Source organism: Styela clava, chromosome 8 (assembly GCF_964204865.1).
Source record: "Styela clava chromosome 8, kaStyClav1.hap1.2, whole genome shotgun sequence".
In the NCBI taxonomy this organism is placed as follows: domain Eukaryota; kingdom Metazoa; phylum Chordata; class Ascidiacea; order Stolidobranchia; family Styelidae; genus Styela; species Styela clava.
Genome location: NC_135257.1, coordinates 9,571,863 through 9,591,386, shown reverse-complemented (window position 1 = coordinate 9,591,386; position 19,524 = coordinate 9,571,863). Strand labels below are relative to the sequence as shown.

At 36.9% G+C, this 19,524-nt stretch overlaps 1 protein-coding gene across 1 annotated transcript; it reads right to left on the bottom strand.

Annotated features, from left to right (window-relative positions):
* Positions 1-12,025: 12,025 nt before the first annotated feature.
* On the bottom strand, positions 12,026-17,306 carry LOC120345323 (cytoplasmic FMR1-interacting protein 2-like). Its single transcript, XM_039414727.2, has one exon. It carries the CDS (start codon positions 17,228-17,230, stop codon positions 13,457-13,459), a length of 3,774 nt encoding a protein of 1,257 aa, XP_039270661.1. The 5' UTR covers positions 17,231-17,306; the 3' UTR covers positions 12,026-13,456.
* Between the last annotated feature and the right edge of the window lie 2,218 nt (positions 17,307-19,524).

The window sequence follows — 19,524 nt, the reverse complement described above, 5'->3', positions numbered from 1 at the left end:
TCAATGTGTGATAGATGCTTATTGGTGTTTGTGAGGGACCTTGACTAGTGTTTCATTTTGTCTGATGGGTAATATGCTGTAGAACGCCTTTACAGTATCATGTTTGGCACAATCAACATTTTTGGCATCTACCTCAGATTTCCCATTGTGGTGTTCAGGTTCATCTCCATGAATATGTGCAAAAGTCTGATAAAGAGATGTTTGATTTTCGCAGGATAGTTCAATCACTCATTGTTCATGTACCGTAAAGCCTGTGCGTTTGGATGGAACAGCTGGTTGACCATTTTCATAATCGTTATGTAACTGGAAAAGTGACTGCTTTATTATATGATTTCCGCATCAATTAATGGCTTCTCTGTCCTAGGCGATGATAGGAAAAATCCTAAGTTCGATTGAGTCCAGATTGAGAAACACCGGCATAAAAGTGTTCATATCGTCCATTCAATGACCCAACTAGAATCAATTTCTTGTTAAGATCGTGTTACTACGAAACTAAAATATTGTTATGCAATATGCATCATCACTTATTCTGATATTTCAGAAGCTATATATATATATAGGCTTACCATACGTCCCGGTTTTGACGAGCTGTCCCGGCCGGTCGACTCAAATGTCCCGGTTTGTCAGCACGGCTGTCATGGGTGAAAAATTCATATTCCTTATTGTTACAATTTTTTAACGGTGGCAGCCCATTTACCACTGTTTTGCGACACACTTCGCTAATTCAGAGAGTAAAAAATTGCTCTATTGTTATGTCACAATCGGTATATGTTTTAATGCGTTTTCTGGCGTTAACTACAATGCCGTTAAGTTGTCGAAATGCCATAAGAAAAAGTACAAATTTTCTAATGAGTTGAAAGGAGATTTTCCTTATTTTGCGCAAACTGAAGGAGGAAAGGTCACTGTACGCATTGCAGATCTGTTTTTCTATTAGTCAAGAATAAGATGGTCGTTCTGATGTCAACGATCTTATCCAAAGCAGGAAGCACAAAACATTAATTGAGGCATCGACTCGACTGACCAATTTTTTGCGATAACAAATTCGGATGATTGTTTGTCGTTGGCAGCCGACATTTGCTTATCACACAAAGTTTTGACTGCACCTCTGAATTAATTTTGATTTTTTTAGCCTAAATTTGCATTAACTTGTAAATATACACAGTTAGAATTTCTGATGTCCGCTGTCTGATAAGCGGATTCGCTGATTTTGCACGTTTAGCCAGAAATAAATGAGAGTCGGTGATTTTTAATTGAATTGCTCCGCTGTTCTCCTCTGAACCTAATGATGATTTACTTTAAACCAGTTTCGTATCAGTAACCTTCGATGCATCAAACAGAAAGAATTTAAAGCTTGTTCCAGTTGTGGTTCGTTATTTTTTTACCTGATGTTGGTGTGAAGATAAAACTATTAGAATTCAAATCTTTACCCAGGGAAACCGCCAAAACTTTTACTGAATACTTGCTCTCTTTTCTCGGAAAAGTTGTTGGATTCTGTGCGGATAATTGCAACATCAACTTTGGAGGCGTAAAAAGACGAAAAACAAATAATGCTTTTTTCAAACTAAAAGAAATATAACCGGTATAGATTGTGCATACCATGTAGTTCAACTGTGCACTGCGATGCCATTTTCAACATGTCGTAGATACTTTGCCTGTTTGTGTTGTTGTCAAAATGTATAAATATTATTACATATACACTGTCCGAGTAACAGAGGAGAAATCATTCTGCGATTTTGTTGATAGTATCAACGGCGGTTCCATTATCTTTGAACCCGCGTACATTTGAACCCGTACATCTGAACCCGTAATTTGAACCCAGGACAATTGCACCTGTATACTATTGCACCTATGGACATTTGCACCTACGGACATTTGAACCCATACATTTCCACCCATGGATTTTAGCACCCGCATATAGATTGAACCCGCGGACATTTGAACCCGTGTACGTTTGCACCCGCGTACATTTGAACCCATGTACATTTGCACCCGCGGACATTTGAACCCGTGTACGTTTGCACCCGCGTACATTTGAACCCATGTACATTTGCACCCGCGGACATTTGAACCCACGAACATTTGCACCCGCGGACATTTGAACCCATGTATATTTCCACCCACAGACATTTGAACCCACGTATATTTGAACCCGCGTACATTTGAACCCACGGACATTTGAACCCGGGTATATTTGAACCAACGTATATTATATTTGAACTCGCTTAATTTGAACCCGCGTACATTTGAACACACGTACATTTTCACAAAAAATGTTTGCCCCAACGGCAATTTCCAGTCGCAAATAATTTTCATGTTACAGGCGCAAGCTCAATATTCTAAATTTCAACACTGTTTCACTTGTAGTTAGTTTTGGTGTATATGCATTTATCCGCTTCTACGAAGCAAGCATTTTTGAGTGTCATTGTAGTTCGAGGGATAAACGTCTCTTAACGATATAAACAACATTGTTCTGCCAAAGTCTTTTTTCTTTTGCTGTTTTTTTACATTGACATTTGTAAAACCTTATTTCATTCGTTAGCCGCGATCTCCAAAACAGACGATGACCTAGAAAGCGGTATTTCGTTGAAATACCTGAAACCAGGGCTAATACGGAACAAATATCTCACAGACCAATGAAGTCTTAAATGAGGGTCTTACTAAAACTAGCTTTACAGTAATATTTTTAGTGGTCAACTCCTATAAATTTGTTCTGAAATTATTGCACCGAAAACGCCTACTATGATATCCCGCCCAGCATGAGATTTGGGAGCTCTGTGGCCACTTCATGTTTTCTTGCTAGCATGTTTACAAAATTGTTATATGTATGCATACACGACCACGCTTTACTGTTGAAAATGAGTGTTGTCTCAAATCAGGTTCTGACATTTTTCCTAAAATCAATCTATAAATTGAATACTATTGTCTGTATATAAATAAATAAACTCACAGATTCTTCGTTTCTAAGAAAATATGAAATTAAGATAATGAAACTATGCCATTTTTGTAACAACATGTTCATAGCCAAATGCCAGTTTTATTGAAGTATTGTTTCATTAGAATGTCAGAACAAAACTATACATAGAAATCGTAAGTCATGTAAATATGTTGAATATTCGAAAGTGAAGAAGTTTTAAAATCATTATCGTGGCCAAAAATGTTTTTTGCTGTTTACACTATTTAGAGTGAATCGAACATATTCAGCATATAGGGTCTGTTAAATATGATATTGCAATTTACAAACGACGTCATAGGTTACGGATTACATTTATTTTAATATCTCAATAAAGTTATCACTCACAAATTTGTGTCGAATGGGCGATCAATTTTGAGATAGAGTAGCTATGGACGTTTTACAAAATAGGAATTTATCAATTATGATACAATAGTTAAACAACAAATCAAAGTAATGACGATAAACGAAATTTTACGATATCACGATCAAAATCAAATAGACTGCATTTGAGCTATTGAGTGGAGATACCTCAGCTTGTCGGTTTCAGTTCCATATGAAAAAACTCAACTGTCAACCTAACGGCAAGTTGTACATACTTTGATCTTTGGTGGGCCGTAACTCCTACATGAGCATTTGCCGCAGTCAGTTTGTGGACCGCAATGTCTTTTCGTAGGCCATTCAGCAAACCCCATATATATACTCGGATGTTTGCATCGGAACATTCCTTGTAAGACGTTGTGAAATCCTTCTACAGCGTTTGTTGTTCTTGGGGCCGAAGGCACCATTTCAATCTCTTTGGCATAGTTCCACAATCGAGGGGGAAATCTTGTTTCTCTTGGACGTGAACCCACTTGAGGTCCACGAATGTAGGTAGATTCAAAATATTGCAAAAGTTGATTGCATTCGGGCAAATCTTCAAAGGTGTCGCAAAGCAAGGGGAAGACTTCGGCAACCTCGTTAATGGGAACAAAAGCCAGAGCTGCCAAACTTCTAATTTTCAGATTGAAAGAAGGTAAACATTCAAACTTCTCTTTTAATCCGATAGAACCAACTTTTCGAAATAGCTTGTGACAGGTGAAAATAACATTCTTTAAAATCGGCCAGAGGAAAATGTGCATGGAATGCATTGATAGCTGCTATTTCAAAATCAACAATGATTTTGGTGGGGTTAGCATTTGGGAAAATGATTTTCAACGCTTCCAACATCTGAACGTATGTTTCTTGTCGCTTGTCTCGTAATAGGAAATATACGCATGGTGGATAGGATGCGCCCACTTTACAGTGAATTGTATACAACTGGAAGAAAATATCGGGCACCACATCAAATGTACCGTCGCCAAGATATGGGTCACTATCTAGATGTGCAAGTAGTGATCGATCTCCAATGGCCATTATCCGATGACGATCCTCCGAGCCAGTGTCATGCAAAATGATATCTAAATATTCGCTCGGAATATCAAAGCTTGCACTTGTAGGATTCGTACGTGAACAAATTTTCTGTCGCCTTACTCTGCGTATATTGGCCTCCAGAGTCGACTTGCCTGGCAAGCGCATTACTACATCTGTTGATCTATTATTCAATACTTCACCTAAAATATATCTTGTCGATGTATTTGATGGTGTTGATGCTGCTTCTTTTAATGTTGCACGGATGATCCCAACTTCAGCCTTAATGCTGTCGCCAGAATGACTGTGATATCCTAGTTCTTTTATTACATTTTCACCGATTGTAACAACAGTCGATTTACATCGAAATTTCCTAAACTGACGGCAGCGCCAATGAGTAGCATCTGAAACCCGATCATTTCGCTTACAATATTCGTGGCCTTTGTAAATCAGTAAGTCGTTTCCTCTTGTGGTCTTGGAAAATGTAGGCGCCATGTTTCCAACTTATTTTCGCAAAGGGACTTGTCATCTTCGCAGCTGCAACGTCCTAAAGAAACAGTTTGGAATTGTCTGCGAGGGGAAAAGGGCATTGATGCGAGGAAAAACTTTGCGCGGGATCGAACTAACACATCAATTAAAATCCTTGCTCGCGCTCTTCAAGAGTCGTCGACCGTTCAAAGCACAAATCATACTCCCCAATTTTGGCTCGCATTCTACAGCGGAACATTTTGTCCATTGAGTCTTATGATATCGACAATTGCGATGACAATGACAGACGGAGTATAATATAAATATATAATATAATTTAAATATATAGAAAATAGTTGTAATAAAGCCTTCGAGTATATAATCGAGAATTCCATGGTGTTTTCGCAACGTATGCATTTGGACAAAAAATCCTAAGTGTACCTTCCAATCCTATATACTATAGTATATAGCATGGAAGGATAAGGGTGTATATATAAAGACGCATATATCCGTAAATGCAAATGCCCATGGGTGTAGATGTTCATGGGTGCAAATGTCTGTGGGTACAATTGTACGCGGGTGTAAATGTATGTAGGTTCAAATGTACGCGGGTTCAAATGTACGTGGGTTCAAATGTCCGTGGGTGCAATTGTACATGGGTTCAAATGTCCGCGGGTGCAAATGTTCGTGGGTTCAAATGTACATGGGTTCAAATGTCCGCGGGTGCAAATGTACATGGGTTCAAATGTACGCGGGTGCAAACGTCCACGGGTTCAAATGTCCGCGGGTGCAAATGTACATGGGTTCAAATGTACGCGGGTGCAAACGTACACGGGTTCAAATGTCCGCGGGTTCAATCTATATGCGGGTGCTAAAATCCATGGGTGGAAATGTATGGGTTCAAATGTCCGTAGGTGCAAATGTCCATAGGTGCAATAGTATACAGGTGCAATTGTCCTGGGTTCAAATTACGGGTTCAGATGTACGGGTTCAAATGTACGTAGGTTCAAATGTGCTGTCACCATCAACGGCTATTACAGCATGGCAACACTCGGGTTTTCCCTTTATTACCTGCTTTGCAAAGGATTACGGAACTGTTTGAAAGCTTGATAAGTTATTCAAATTCTCAAGAAGGATGTCCTACTCTTATGCTTAAATGTTCCAGCGTACGAACTTCACTTTAAATTTGTCCTTTGCCAGCTCACCTACTTCAACAAAATTATTTTAATTTTGAAAAAAGATAATACTAATGCCGTAGATCAGGGGTCGGCAACTTACGGTTCCAGGGTCGGATCCGGCCCGCAGAATATTATAATCCGGCTCGTGACGCTTCACTAAATTATAGTAACAAAACAGCCGTTTTGACGATTATATTTTTTAAACTAAATTATATTATAACCTAACAAGTATATAATTCACAACTACTCGTTTAATGAGCCTATAATTTAATTATAATTAGACAAATGGCAACAAAACGCAGAAAAACGAAGTGCAAAGGGTTCAATGGCGCTGAAAATATTCAAATGCAATTTTTTGCGATGCAATGAGGAAATAAATCTATATTCTATTCGAAAGATGTATTACTGCTTGATTTTTATTATAAAAAGTATCATTCGTTCGGTTTCAGCTTTCTAAAAATATGTACGGCCCGCCAATGACTCGCAGCCCTTAATTTTGTCCCGCGAGCGACAAAAGGTTGCCAAGCCCTGCCGTAGATGTCAGAGGTGAAGCTAAATTTGAAGGAAAAAGGGTGAAGACTGTTAATTCCGTCGCAATCACTTGTACTTCTGGAATCCTTGGAACGCTCTGGCGAAATCGATGTAACTGTATTTAAAAAGAATGTTTGCGGTATATAGAGCTGCATGATGAAGCCTAAAATGCTCCCCAGGCCCCACATATGGACAAATTATGGGTGATTTAAACTGGACTAAAGTGTTTGGTTTGCAAAATTGATAAATGATATGTTCGGTTAGCTAGTCAGGTTTTGAATAGAGATGCACTTTTCGACGAATACTGATAAGGAGATATTTATCTGAGCATGGTTCAAATGCAATTTGGCTTACTTTGCGGTTGAATTTAAGTGGACAGAGATGTTTAACGTTTTTTCTAACAGAAATATTAGCATTTCGAATTTGCAGAAACTCGTTGATTTTGTTTGCCGGAACATCGGCATCTGTTGAACAGATTTTTTCTCCATTGTTAAAACTTTCTGGTCTGGAAGCAGGTTCAGAATGCCAGAAGAAAATATAAAAGCACTCGTAACCTGCAAATTTAATGGTGATGTCTCTTGTTATCAGTTTTATGACAAAATCAAAACAAGAATTTTTGAGAAGGGTTCCATCTGCGAACAAATACTTTTGGTCTAAATAAATAATACAAACTATTTTTTTGTGTTTTTTCTAATTCAATGATCAGTATAGAGATTTAGAGCCGTATATACCCGCAATGGCTTGGTAGACGTTTCAATATTACAAAGACTGGCAATCAACCGAATGTTTGCCAAATCGCACCGTCCCGGTTTTTTGTTTCAGATTTATGGTAAGCCTATATATATATAGAATCAGAATTCCAGCAACATGGACATTAAATAATTAACATAGTTGATGTAGCAGCCCTTTTCTTAAAAATCCTCATAATATAAATATAATGTCAACTTATTTCGCTTCGTTGCGGTTTGGTGATTTAACATGTTTCTATGTGTAATTCCTCTACTTTTAACTACAATTGCACACCTGCATACTATTACCGTAGTTTGTGTTTCCACTTTCCCTCCATCAACGTTTTTAGGCAAAACCTAGGAACATTTGAACACATCCCGCAATGGTATACGCCAGGGGTGGCCAACACCACGATCGACCGGTCGATCGCCACGTCTCGAGAAGTCGATCGCGTCTGATGTTAAGTGAATTTAATAAAATACCCCAAAAAATTGCCTTGAACCAGTTGTGTGTTTTAAAGAGGAAGAATACAGTACTATACATGCGCTAAATACAATATACACATACAGTATGCGAGCCCGATGAAGCCTAATACAATATAATAAATACATGTAGTAGGCGAGCCCGATGGAGCCTAGTTACGTAACAAATGCAAGTTTTGTCTCTGTCAAGATTTGAAAATGAATTGCCGAATATATCGTGTCTTGACTAACCAACGATCCTACAATAACTTCTGCAGTATGCGAAAGTTATTGTCTCACTCCAAGAGTAGTGTTATAAATTGTATTCGCAATAATAGCAGTGTCATACAAATGCCCATTTTTTTGCGAGCGAAGAATCGCACTTGGAGGAAATTATAAATTAGATACTGAAGTTTGAGCAGTCATGTAACATTCATGTTTTTAGTATATTTATTTTTCGCTGTTTAAATAAAACATGAATACATAGCAAGGTTTTTTGAAGAATTTTCAACACTCGCCACTGAAAATTAGGCACGCATAATATCTGAATTGACTAAATGTTAGATAAATGTTGAATCATTTACTCCGGGTACAATAGAATAATCAAATCAAGAACCAAAATGGAACATAAAAATATAAATTTTTGTCGATTGTGTTAAGAATCCGCCCACAAAGCCTCCTTATTGGCAGCGGCAGATTTTTTTGTTGAAAGCAGGTTGGTTACGCTAATATGAAATAACATTATGAAATTGGCACAAGTGACGTAAACACATGGTTGTATTTTTAGGTACAACAAATGACTGCTCGACTTAAATTTTGCTTTCCTAAATTTCAGCGCGTTTACGTGTGCAATAAGTAACCCTACGCATGGAGTTGATGTAGTTTTCATAAGGTGCTATTGCTACAGTGTTCCATTAAACAATTTGGTGGAGAGGATATACGATTCAACTTTGTGGTAGAATTTCGTTGTAAAGATGATTGTCACAAAGGTGAATGTGGGATAGGAATTAGGATTATTACTTTTAAGTAGGGTTGCGTTCATTTTAAAGAACAGTCCCTTTAAGCTCTTCTGTCCTTGTGCTTTAATGGAGTTGAATGGACGCAAATTGTTTTTTATGTATAGCATTTGCTACAAAAGATGCAAAACAGTAAATGAAATATTGAATATATATACTAGTTTCGTTTTCTGTTGGCGAGGAGTCAACCAGGACGACAAATCACAAGTTGAAGTTACCATACTCCGGGAGCACCGATTCAGATTCAGATTCAGATTCAGATATTTTATTTCGTCGTGCATGAAACATTGTCAACAAATAATAATAAATTTAAATAAATCAAAAATACACAATGTTTCGCAATTGACGAGGAGTCGCGAAAGACTATTAAGTCATCGTGTCAGCGACACCTATATGCGATAAAGCTCTAGAAGTATGTGCACCAATATGGCGCACATCCTGAACATAGTATGTGCACCAGATTAGGGTTCAGGTTGTGCGCCATCTTGATGCACATACCAAGGGAGCACCGACAGAAGTGCGCGTGCCCGCCGTGTTAAGATGATATGAACTGGAGAATGAAACCTCGGCGCTCCCGAAGTATGTGCATTTGGATATAGTGTACATCAACTTTTTACAAATACCGATAGCCTTATGAGTTGTGAGTCGCGAAACTGACGAATTTAGATCGTTTCTCAATTCAGCAATATATTTGAAAAAAAGTTCGATTGACGAAAATTGGTAATACTATGAAGTCTAAGTATTGCAGGTAAAACTTTTTAAAAATACGAACAATTTGCGTGAATTGTAGAAAAATATAAACTAAACGGCAGACTTGCTTTAAACATGGATGACCTCTTTCATGGAATCCTACAAATCTAAAAAAAATACAGCATGATTTAAAGCGCTTGCAGAATGTAAAACAGCAAGTGGCACACAATCCTAATAAGTTTCAATCATAAGTGCGCTAATATATTCATAATGCTTTCATGCGTCGCAGGAATATTAGAGCATACAAAGCTTGATCAACAGTTGCTGAAGAGGCATAGGAAATAGTTGTTTCATTTTTTGATATTTCGAGCATAACAGTTAATTTATTTAAAACTTATGGACGTGTGACACAATGTTCTTTATTGAAGTACTGATATCTTTGAATGCAAATGTTCACGAGCGTGCGATTGTCCGTGGGTGCAAATGTGCTCTCACCAGGACTGAATGGTTATCAAATGCAACCTTTTGTTTTTTTGACTAAATGTTAGATAAATGTTGAATCATTTACTCCGGGTACAATAGAATAATCAAATCAAGAACCAAAATGGAACATAAAAATATAAATTTTTGTCGATTGTGTTAAGAATCCGCCCACAAAGCCTCCTTATTGGCAGCGGCAGATTTTTTTGTTGAAAGCAGGTTGGTTACGCTAATATGAAATAACATTATGAAATTGGCACAAGTGACGTAAACACATGGTTGTATTTTTAGGTACAACAAATGACTGCTCGACTTAAATTTTGCTTTCCTAAATTTCAGCGCGTTTACGTGTGCAATAAGTAACCCTACGCATGGAGTTGATGTAGTTTTCATAAGGTGCTATTGCTACAGTGTTCCATTAAACAATTTGGTGGAGAGGATATACGATTCAACTTTGTGGTAGAATTTCGTTGTAAAGATGATTGTCACAAAGGTGAATGTGGGATAGGAATTAGGATTATTACTTTTAAGTAGGGTTGCGTTCATTTTAAAGAACAGTCCCTTTAAGCTCTTCTGTCCTTGTGCTTTAATGGAGTTGAATGGACGCAAATTGTTTTTTATGTATAGCATTTGCTACAAAAGATGCAAAACAGTAAATGAAATATTGAATATATATACTAGTTTCGTTTTCTGTTGGCCAGGAGTCAACCAGGACGACAAATCACAAGTTGAAGTTACCATACTCCGGGAGCACCGATAAAGCTCTAGAAGTATGTGCACCAATATGGCGCACATCCTGAACATAGTATGTGCACCAGATTAGGGTTCAGGTTGTGCGCCATCTTGATGCACATACCAAGGGAGCACCGACAGAAGTGCGCGTGCCCGCCGTGTTAAGATGATATGAACTGGAGAATGAAACCTCGGCGCTCCCGAAGTATGTGCATTTGGATATAGTGTACATCAACTTTTTACAAATACCGATAGCCTTATGAGTTGTGAGTCGCGAAACTGACGAATTTAGATCGTTTCTCAATTCAGCAATATATTTGAAAAAAAGTTCGATTGACGAAAATTGGTAATACTATGAAGTCTAAGTATTGCAGGTAAAACTTTTTGAAAATACGAACAATTTGCGTGAATTGTAGAAAAATATAAACTAAACGGCAGACTTGCTTTAAACATGGATGACCTCTTTCATGAAATCCTACAAATCTAAAAAAATACAGCATGTTTTAAAGCGCTTGCAGAATGTAAAACAGCAAGTGGCACACAATCCTAATAAGTTTCAATCATAAGTGCGCTAATATATTCATAATTCTTTCATGCGTCGCAGGAATATTAGAGCATACAAAGCTTGATCAACAGTTGCTGAAGAGGCATAGGAAATAGTTGTTTCATTTTTTGATATTTCGAGCATAACAGTTAATTTATTTAAAACTTATGGACGTGTGACACAATGTTCTTTATTGAAGTACTGATATCTTTGAATGCAAATGTTCACGAGCGTGCGATTGTCCGTGGGTGCAAATGTGCTCTAACCAGGACTGAATGGTTATCAAATGCAACCTTTTGTTTTTTTGGGGCAAACGTTTTTTTCCTTACGACTGGAACATGATATATAGACTCTATAGAGGCTTTCCCAACTATTGAAACGGACTTTGACAAACAACATCTTATTCTGAGCAAAATCCTTTTTTTTTTTCAATTGTTATCAGAATAGCCGATTTCACTAATGATCCAGCTAGGATGGCAAATCCGAATAATTTGACATCTACAAAAATTTATTTCAATACAACGCAGAATTCATTTTAATGGCAGCATTCATTTTGAAAGGCTAAAATTTCTCCATGTGTCAACGAGGCTTAATGTATACATACTATTAAATCAGAACACCTTTGTTTTGAACCCAGTCAGCAATTATGGCATCTCAATTGTGGTGGCACAGAAAGATCAATATTTCCTGTTTGCCACGCAATTCTTCGATTAGACAGGAAGTTGACTATAACATAGAAACACTGGGAGCATCAGGCCTTACACAACTGATGCATAGCATATATTAATAAGCATCATTTTATTGCTATAAAGCTGCTATTGCTTCAAGGTCTCCTTAAATAATCCATTCAAACAATGTAAAAGCAGCAAAATTTAATAACAATGATTATTATTATTATTATCAATAACGTAGTAAGACTGGGCATGGTACAATTCAGTATAAAATAAATACAATAAGAGGAACAAAATTCTCGATTATACAGACAAAAAGTACAGCGTTAAAATAAAACTACAATTTTGGAGCACATGGATTGCTTTGATTCGGGTAGCAGAGTGTAAATAGAGAGTTTAATTTCTCATCCCGCAGCAATTTGAGGTTCGGATAGGCAAATTACTCGTCCAGTTGCGGTTAGAAAATCACAAGTGAATTGCATGAATATAAATATTGAATCTTTTTCCCAATAAATTTGCATCGTGATCTAATAGAATTAAACAATTGAAAAATAGTTCAACAATCAAAGCATGATACATGCACTTAGTAGACAAATGGAAATTCTGGTTGAATAGAAAAACAAATAGTCAGAAAAACATGTAGCAATCACTATAGCAGAAGTTTACATCAAATATTAACTTATTCTACTTGGCCCAAATTGACTATTGTCTAAGTAAATGGGGAAATTTCACATAAAAATGTATTGAAATGACCCCATTTGCAATAACCATAAAATTCAAATATATTCAATCAAAATATTTTTAAACTGAAAAATGAATGATATTAATTATATTGTGATTACAATTGATATCCCAAATTAGGATTTACATGTTTATCTCGGGGGAGAGGAAAACCAATTATGTGGCTTAATCATTTGCCGAACTATGACCTTTTGTGCAGTGACCAGTCCATGCATGTGTGGGATTAGTTAGCAAGTTGTTTGTTTTCAGATGCATTGACTTGAGTTGGTCATAAATAAACTCCTTGATGAAAGTAATTTCAATCATTCTTATGTTATGCAAAACATTTCTTCTTCCTCATAAGCTTTAATATGTATATATTTAGCTTGTGGTAACTTATTCGAAGTATATAAGGGGTACAGCATGAAATATTATGCAGTTGGTTTAATTAGATGCCAGTGAATAATTACAGTATGGTTGTGTGTTTTGGGCCATTCAGTCCAGTTAAGATGTGGTATTTTCAGCACAAATGCGTCAAATATTGAATCCACTTCTGCAGCTGTACACAATTCACTATATTAATACTATGTTACACATTAAGGATATGAACGGTGATTAAACTTTCTTGAATATATATGTACAAATGAGAATGAAATCTCTTTAGTCATAACTGTCTTTACATCAATAATTGCGTGACAATGTCCATCCAACAAAATATATGCACGGAGTGAAATAACTCTTTTTTCAATACTTGAATGTCTTTGAAAACCCTTGACTTTGATCAATCATTGTTCTATGAGCATGCATTTCAGCCATCAGACGAGATATAAACCGTGAGCTTCCTGTTTACTTCAAATTCATACGTCAAACACAGATAGAAAAGGAATTGTTGGAAAATCACTTATGCATAGAGCTATGGATTGGAGGTTGAAAACAGCGTACATTCTCAACTGGTATGTGTCCACTTTGGCCTGATTTCAAATATTTATCCAAGATACCAAATACTTCGTTGTTCAAGATTTGAAATTTTCTCACTCGTTCAACAAATTTTCTCAATGGCACTTGTTTTATTACTTCATCCTTCATGTCATATTTTTGCACCTTCATGATGTGATAGGAAAAATCTAAAACTTCGAATCTCTTGTGTTGACGTAATAATATCAGAATAGCACATGCTGCCCAATGTAAACCATCGCCAAAGAGTTGTTCTGTTGTAAACTCATTCTCTCGAACTGGAATACAATAAACAAACTGTATTGCGCTCCACAATCTATAAAACTCGTCACATTCATCAATGTGCATTACACCGTTCGAAGGAGGTTTACCTTGCCATACAGGATCATCAAGAAATGACTTGATTTTGGTCAATAAAACTTCAAACATAGACAAACCACAGCATAACCTTTCTTGTGCCAGCAAATCACTTTCTCTGGCAATGGCAATTTGTTGTGGTGTTCCAAACTTTTCTATGATTGGAATAAGGTGCAAGGAGTTGTATTTTTTCTCTAACTTTTTGACCTTTTCTTCCAGTTTTTCTCCTTCTTTAGCAAATGGTCGAGGAATTATATTCTGGAATGGAGCTGCATGGAGAAGATCTCTGATTTCCTCTAAATTGAGGTTCTGCTCGATCATTAGGCAGAATAGAATTGCATTTCCAACTTCTCTGAAATTTTGAAATACCAATGTTTTCAATTCGGAATATTCTATGATATCTTTAAGTTGATGCTGATAATACTCCAGCACTCCAGGAGATCCATAATCGTATCTTGGCAACTTCAATATTGGAGGCATAACTCCCATCAAAGTTGTAACATACTGTAATATTGTTCCCTGAAGCAGGCCTTTTACAATTTTCAGCAGCTCTTCAATAACCACTGCAATGCCTTGATATCCCAACAAAACGCACATGGTTGTGAAATGTTCTGCTCCAACATATCCTGTATACAAACCAGCCATTTCACGATAAGCAGCATTCAACTGTTTGCTGCCAAAAAGATAGTGATGCCCAGCATTTGGTGGTCTGTCCCTTTGAAGATCTTGGGAAAATGTAATTGGCGTTCGAACGAATCTGTTAGTAGAACCATTGAAGCAATAATTTGGTAGAAAATCATAGTTGAGTTCCCAGAAGACATGGAGAGTGATGCGTCCATACGGAGCCGAAACATTATGATTCGCTTCTCTCACCATTGCATCAAAGCCATCAAGGGTCAAATGCTTGCTCAGAAGCTTATGGGTATGCCTGTTGACATCCAGCAGCATTCGTAATTCCATAATACCTGTAATATCTCCACTTTCAAACTTACTTATTGCGAGATCAATGGATTTATGCAAAGCCACCTGAACACGCTGAGTTATTAATCGATTCAGGTCAATGGATCGTCCAAGAAGTTGGACATGACGTTGCTTGAGAAGAGTCTCATATCTGTTAGCAGGTGGGTATGGTATTTTAGCAGAGCAGTGATCCCGGAAACCAATATTCAATAATTGTGAAGCAGCCAATTGCTTAAAATAAGTGAAAATTTGATCAGAAAGTTTGTAGACAAATTGATCGAAACATAAATTGACTTCGGCTTCTACCTCATCATACAGAAATTGCTTCTTGAATTTTGTCAAGGCATAATAAGCACTGTCATTGTATAAATCTAAAGAATAGAGGACATATTCCATCATTGAAGGTTCTTTTGTTTCCAATATATGATCAGTCAAGATCCAAGGTAAAGACATTTCAATGGGAAATTGAATTCTTTTTCCCATAGTGAGCTCCAAGAAAAATTCTCTGTACCAAAGCTGAGATAAATCACAACACTCAAGAAGAGTTTCACTCAGCCTAAGCAGAGATGAGAAGAAAAATGATTCTTTGTGAAACTGTTCAATTGCTTCAATAGTATGAGAATCAAGAACGGTTCGCAATGCTTTTTTTGTTCCACTTTTTTCAGCGACTAAGGATTCCAGCATTGTACGAACCATGTATAATTGAGTACTTGAAGGTCCAACATTTCTACGAGGTACATCAATATGAAAACCGGTCTTTGGATCTTTTTCTCCTTTCAGGGCAGGATCATTTGGAGGCTCAAATCCTCTTATCCAATCAGCGCATGTTTCTCTAACAGAGCTTACAATGCTCCGAACATGATTCTTTTTCTTTTTTATAGCTTGCCGTAAACATTCTCTTAATCGAAGCTGAACAAAATCTTGCATTTGCGAATAAATATAACTGCGTATGGCATCTGCGAAAACACTTTCCATTCGAACCATCAATACTTGAAGACCTTTTATCATAGCAATGACTTCAACAAGAGCATATTTCTCTTGGCTTGAATAATTATAACGAGTTGCTCTCTCGTACTCCTCTGCCTCATCTTTACACTCAGGATTGGTGTATTTATCAGTCGGATGTACAAGTTTCCAAGAATAGACTTCCATGACATGAGAGCTCCATTTTGAGAGCAATTGTAAACCTCTGAGCGCTAATTTATACAAAACATAATTTTCTTCATCCGTTCGAGGCTGATCTCTCTGCGTCGTAGTAACGACTTCATTGTTGCTGTATTTAGCAAGTTCGCTTGTATATTTTATATGATCCTCACGAATAGCAACAAGCTGTTCTGCCAAGTTGTATTGCGCACTCGAACTTCCAGTGCTTACTGTTGATGAAGCACAAGACCACTTTGATTTATTATCTTCAAAATCGGACATATTTTGTATGTAGCTCGCTAAAGGTATTTGCATGTCACCATAAAGCGGCACAACTTGAAGCTGTTTAAAAAATTTATCTATTTTGGTGAGGTGAAGTTTCTTTTTGTCCTGTAATTTATATATGTTGACATCTTTATGAATATCCCTGTTATCGAGGAGGCACAATCCAAATCCCATAACTTTAAGCAGCATGTGTTTTTCACTTGGGAGAACATAGCGTTTGTTTTCATAATAATTCATACTTATGTTAATAATATCACACAACAGTTCCTCAGAGTTAGGGATGCCAGACAAAGATAGTTTAAGCGTCCCGGTTATTTTATCATGGTTGGCCAAGAACATGGATAAGTTCTGTGACTCTTGGATTGACTGTGGGTCTGACATTTTTTTCAGAAATTGTGCTGCTCTTCTATAAGAAGAGTAATCATTTTTTACACTGCTTTTCATATTTTTGAGGGCATCAAGAACAGCAAACATATTGATAAATTTACCAAGTGTAAGAAGATATGCCTCGGAAACAAAATCTTTTCTTCTTTCTTGATGGCATAAACGCTTTACTTCTGCACAAAATTTTTCTACAGCTCTTTTTTGAAAGAGCATGAAATTCATCAACTTTCTTACTTCAGGCTCCAAAACCTGAACAGTCTTTTCATAAATTTCTACTCGGTTTGCTTGTTCATTGGACCTTACCTGAGGAATAGCGCGCGAGCAACTACGCCATGTATAAAGCATTACTGCATATGTCTCTCCCTCTTCCAACATGGCATTCATATCTGAATGCACAGTAGCCTCTTCAATATATTTTGCAACACCAGTCACAAATGCATTTCTGTCTTCAAAATTAGTGTCAAAGTTGGCTTGATAAAGTAATGTTGACGGCATCGGCTCGATGCATGGTTGCTGATCAGGAAGCTGAAGATCTTCGAGTAAGTCCACATTGGACAAAGCATCTTCAAGAGACACATTAGCTGTCATTTTGTTATAAAATAGGCCTCGAAATACTTCGAAAATTTTCAACCCATCTGCATTAAATATTATTAATAACCACAAGCAGCCTGTAAATTGAAGATTTTCATATTACTGTATTTTCTACAGTTATCATAAGCCAGGCTTTTTTTAGGCAGATAAATGTAAATGCGCCTGTTCATTTATAAAAATCTAGATGAATTCTATTCAAATGTATCGAATATACGGTATTTGAATTGCGTTGAATCATTCATTCATATTATAAATTACTGACGCATTCACCAAATTCATTCTTTCCACACATTTATACAAAAAAGAATAATTGCAGAAAATTTATCAAACACATATTACTAAATTGGGCAAATATGAATTTTCCTTGCTAAATGCTATATCAGTATTAAATATGGGGTTTTAAGACAAAATGGAAAGTTGAAGTTTTATTTGAAAATATTACAAAGATATACCAAAGTGCATAGTTGAATGAATCAATAGTCAGCAAAATTTTCAATAAAAAGTTACAGAAGTTTAAAAATCAAAAATATATTTTCACTCATTTTTTGCGAAGAAGCTTTTCAAGCTTCGCCTTTTTGGGTTGAAGCCCTCGATTTGCTAATTTTAACAAACGCTTTTAGTGGATACTACTCCAGTAATCTGCAAGTGCAGTTTTAATGGCGACTGACTTTTTAACTGCCACAAACCAATGAGCTGCTATTACCGCGGCAGCAAATTGATAACCAATGGCAGGTAAAATTTTGCTCCCATAACCACGGAAGGTGGGCCGTAACGACAGGGCTGTCCCTTATGGTGATAAATATTGGGTGTGTTGGAACATTTTTCCTATGGATACAGTTTTGATGGATTTGGGGTTAGGGTATAAGTAGATATAATTCCTCATGATAAATTAAAATCTGGTGCATTGTTTTGTGAATATACCGTTAATACTGATTACTGGATAGCGCTATAAAACCATGGCGAGAGCTGCCGCGGTTCGTTCGTGGCAGGAGCTGCCATGAAGTGGTAAGAACTGCGCCTCGTAATCTGGGAATCAGATTGATAAACTATTGAGTTGTGTATTAAATTAGTCTTACAACTAATGAAAAGAGTTAGGTCTCACAAATGGGCGGCAACGAACTTGCTTAATGTTGAAAAAGCCAATGGACACCATGTTGTGGCAACTTTGGATAACAGGAATTTTTTTGTGTTGTTGCACCGGATCAAATAAGTCAGCTGTTATAGGGACTATTAGAATAACAGAATAAAACCAAAGGAAGGAATTTGAATGGCCTACCATACGGCCATATGTCAGTACAGCAGTATGTAGTATAGCGAAAGTAGAATGTAAAACTATCTAATGACTGAATGACATAAATTTGGTTGCAAAGACAACGTTACACCATTTTTCTGTTTTTAGAAGATTTCATAGCAATAATCCGATTCGACGCTGTGCAATGCCGGTGCAACCATTTTCTTCTAGCACAGCTTGGAGCTAAACAGTTGGGCATTATGAAGCTCAACAGTCGAAAAACATCAATTTGAAAAAAGAAAGGGACCTTGAAATGAAGTTGAGTCTGCCCTCAATTTCGTTATGTCAGTGTTAAGATCACTTCCTAGCTGAATATGAGTCAATTACCCATACTATTTGCAATTTACACCATTTCTGTTTTCACCCAAGTGAACTGATAGACTGACGAATTGCTAGATCCAGTAATCTGTATATTGCATAACGATATCACCTGGCAACAGCCGCTCATAATTCGGTTTTGAAGTTATAGATTTCACGTTTAATGGTTTTCCTGGACTCATAAAATACATACGCCTAAAAGTAGGAATTAAATACCTGCACCCTAACAGCGGAAACAGTGATAAATGGGTTAAAATACCTATGTATGGCGCAGCAAATAAACAAGGGGCGTGGCGCCACCAAATCTAGAAACGGCATCGCGGGTTTACCCTTTGCAATCGTTTCGTAATATATGAGGTCACCACCGCATGATGTCACTAGCAAGTCATCATCAAAATCAAAGCCTAGGATCAAAATCAAAGTGAATTTGATCAAAATGATGTGAACATATGCTTTTCTTTTGAATTATTTGACTAAATAATTTTTTTTTTATGAGCTGCTAAATTACTTGTTTTATTTTTTAATTTTATAATCAGTTTTAATTTAATTTCACCAACTATTTCATTGCTCTAATAGTTAAATTCGAAATAAAATTTTCAGTGTACTGGCTAACCAACCCGATACCGATATGGACTGGTGACCGGAGGATAGGCCGTGGTTCGCCACGTTGTTGAACCGCCTT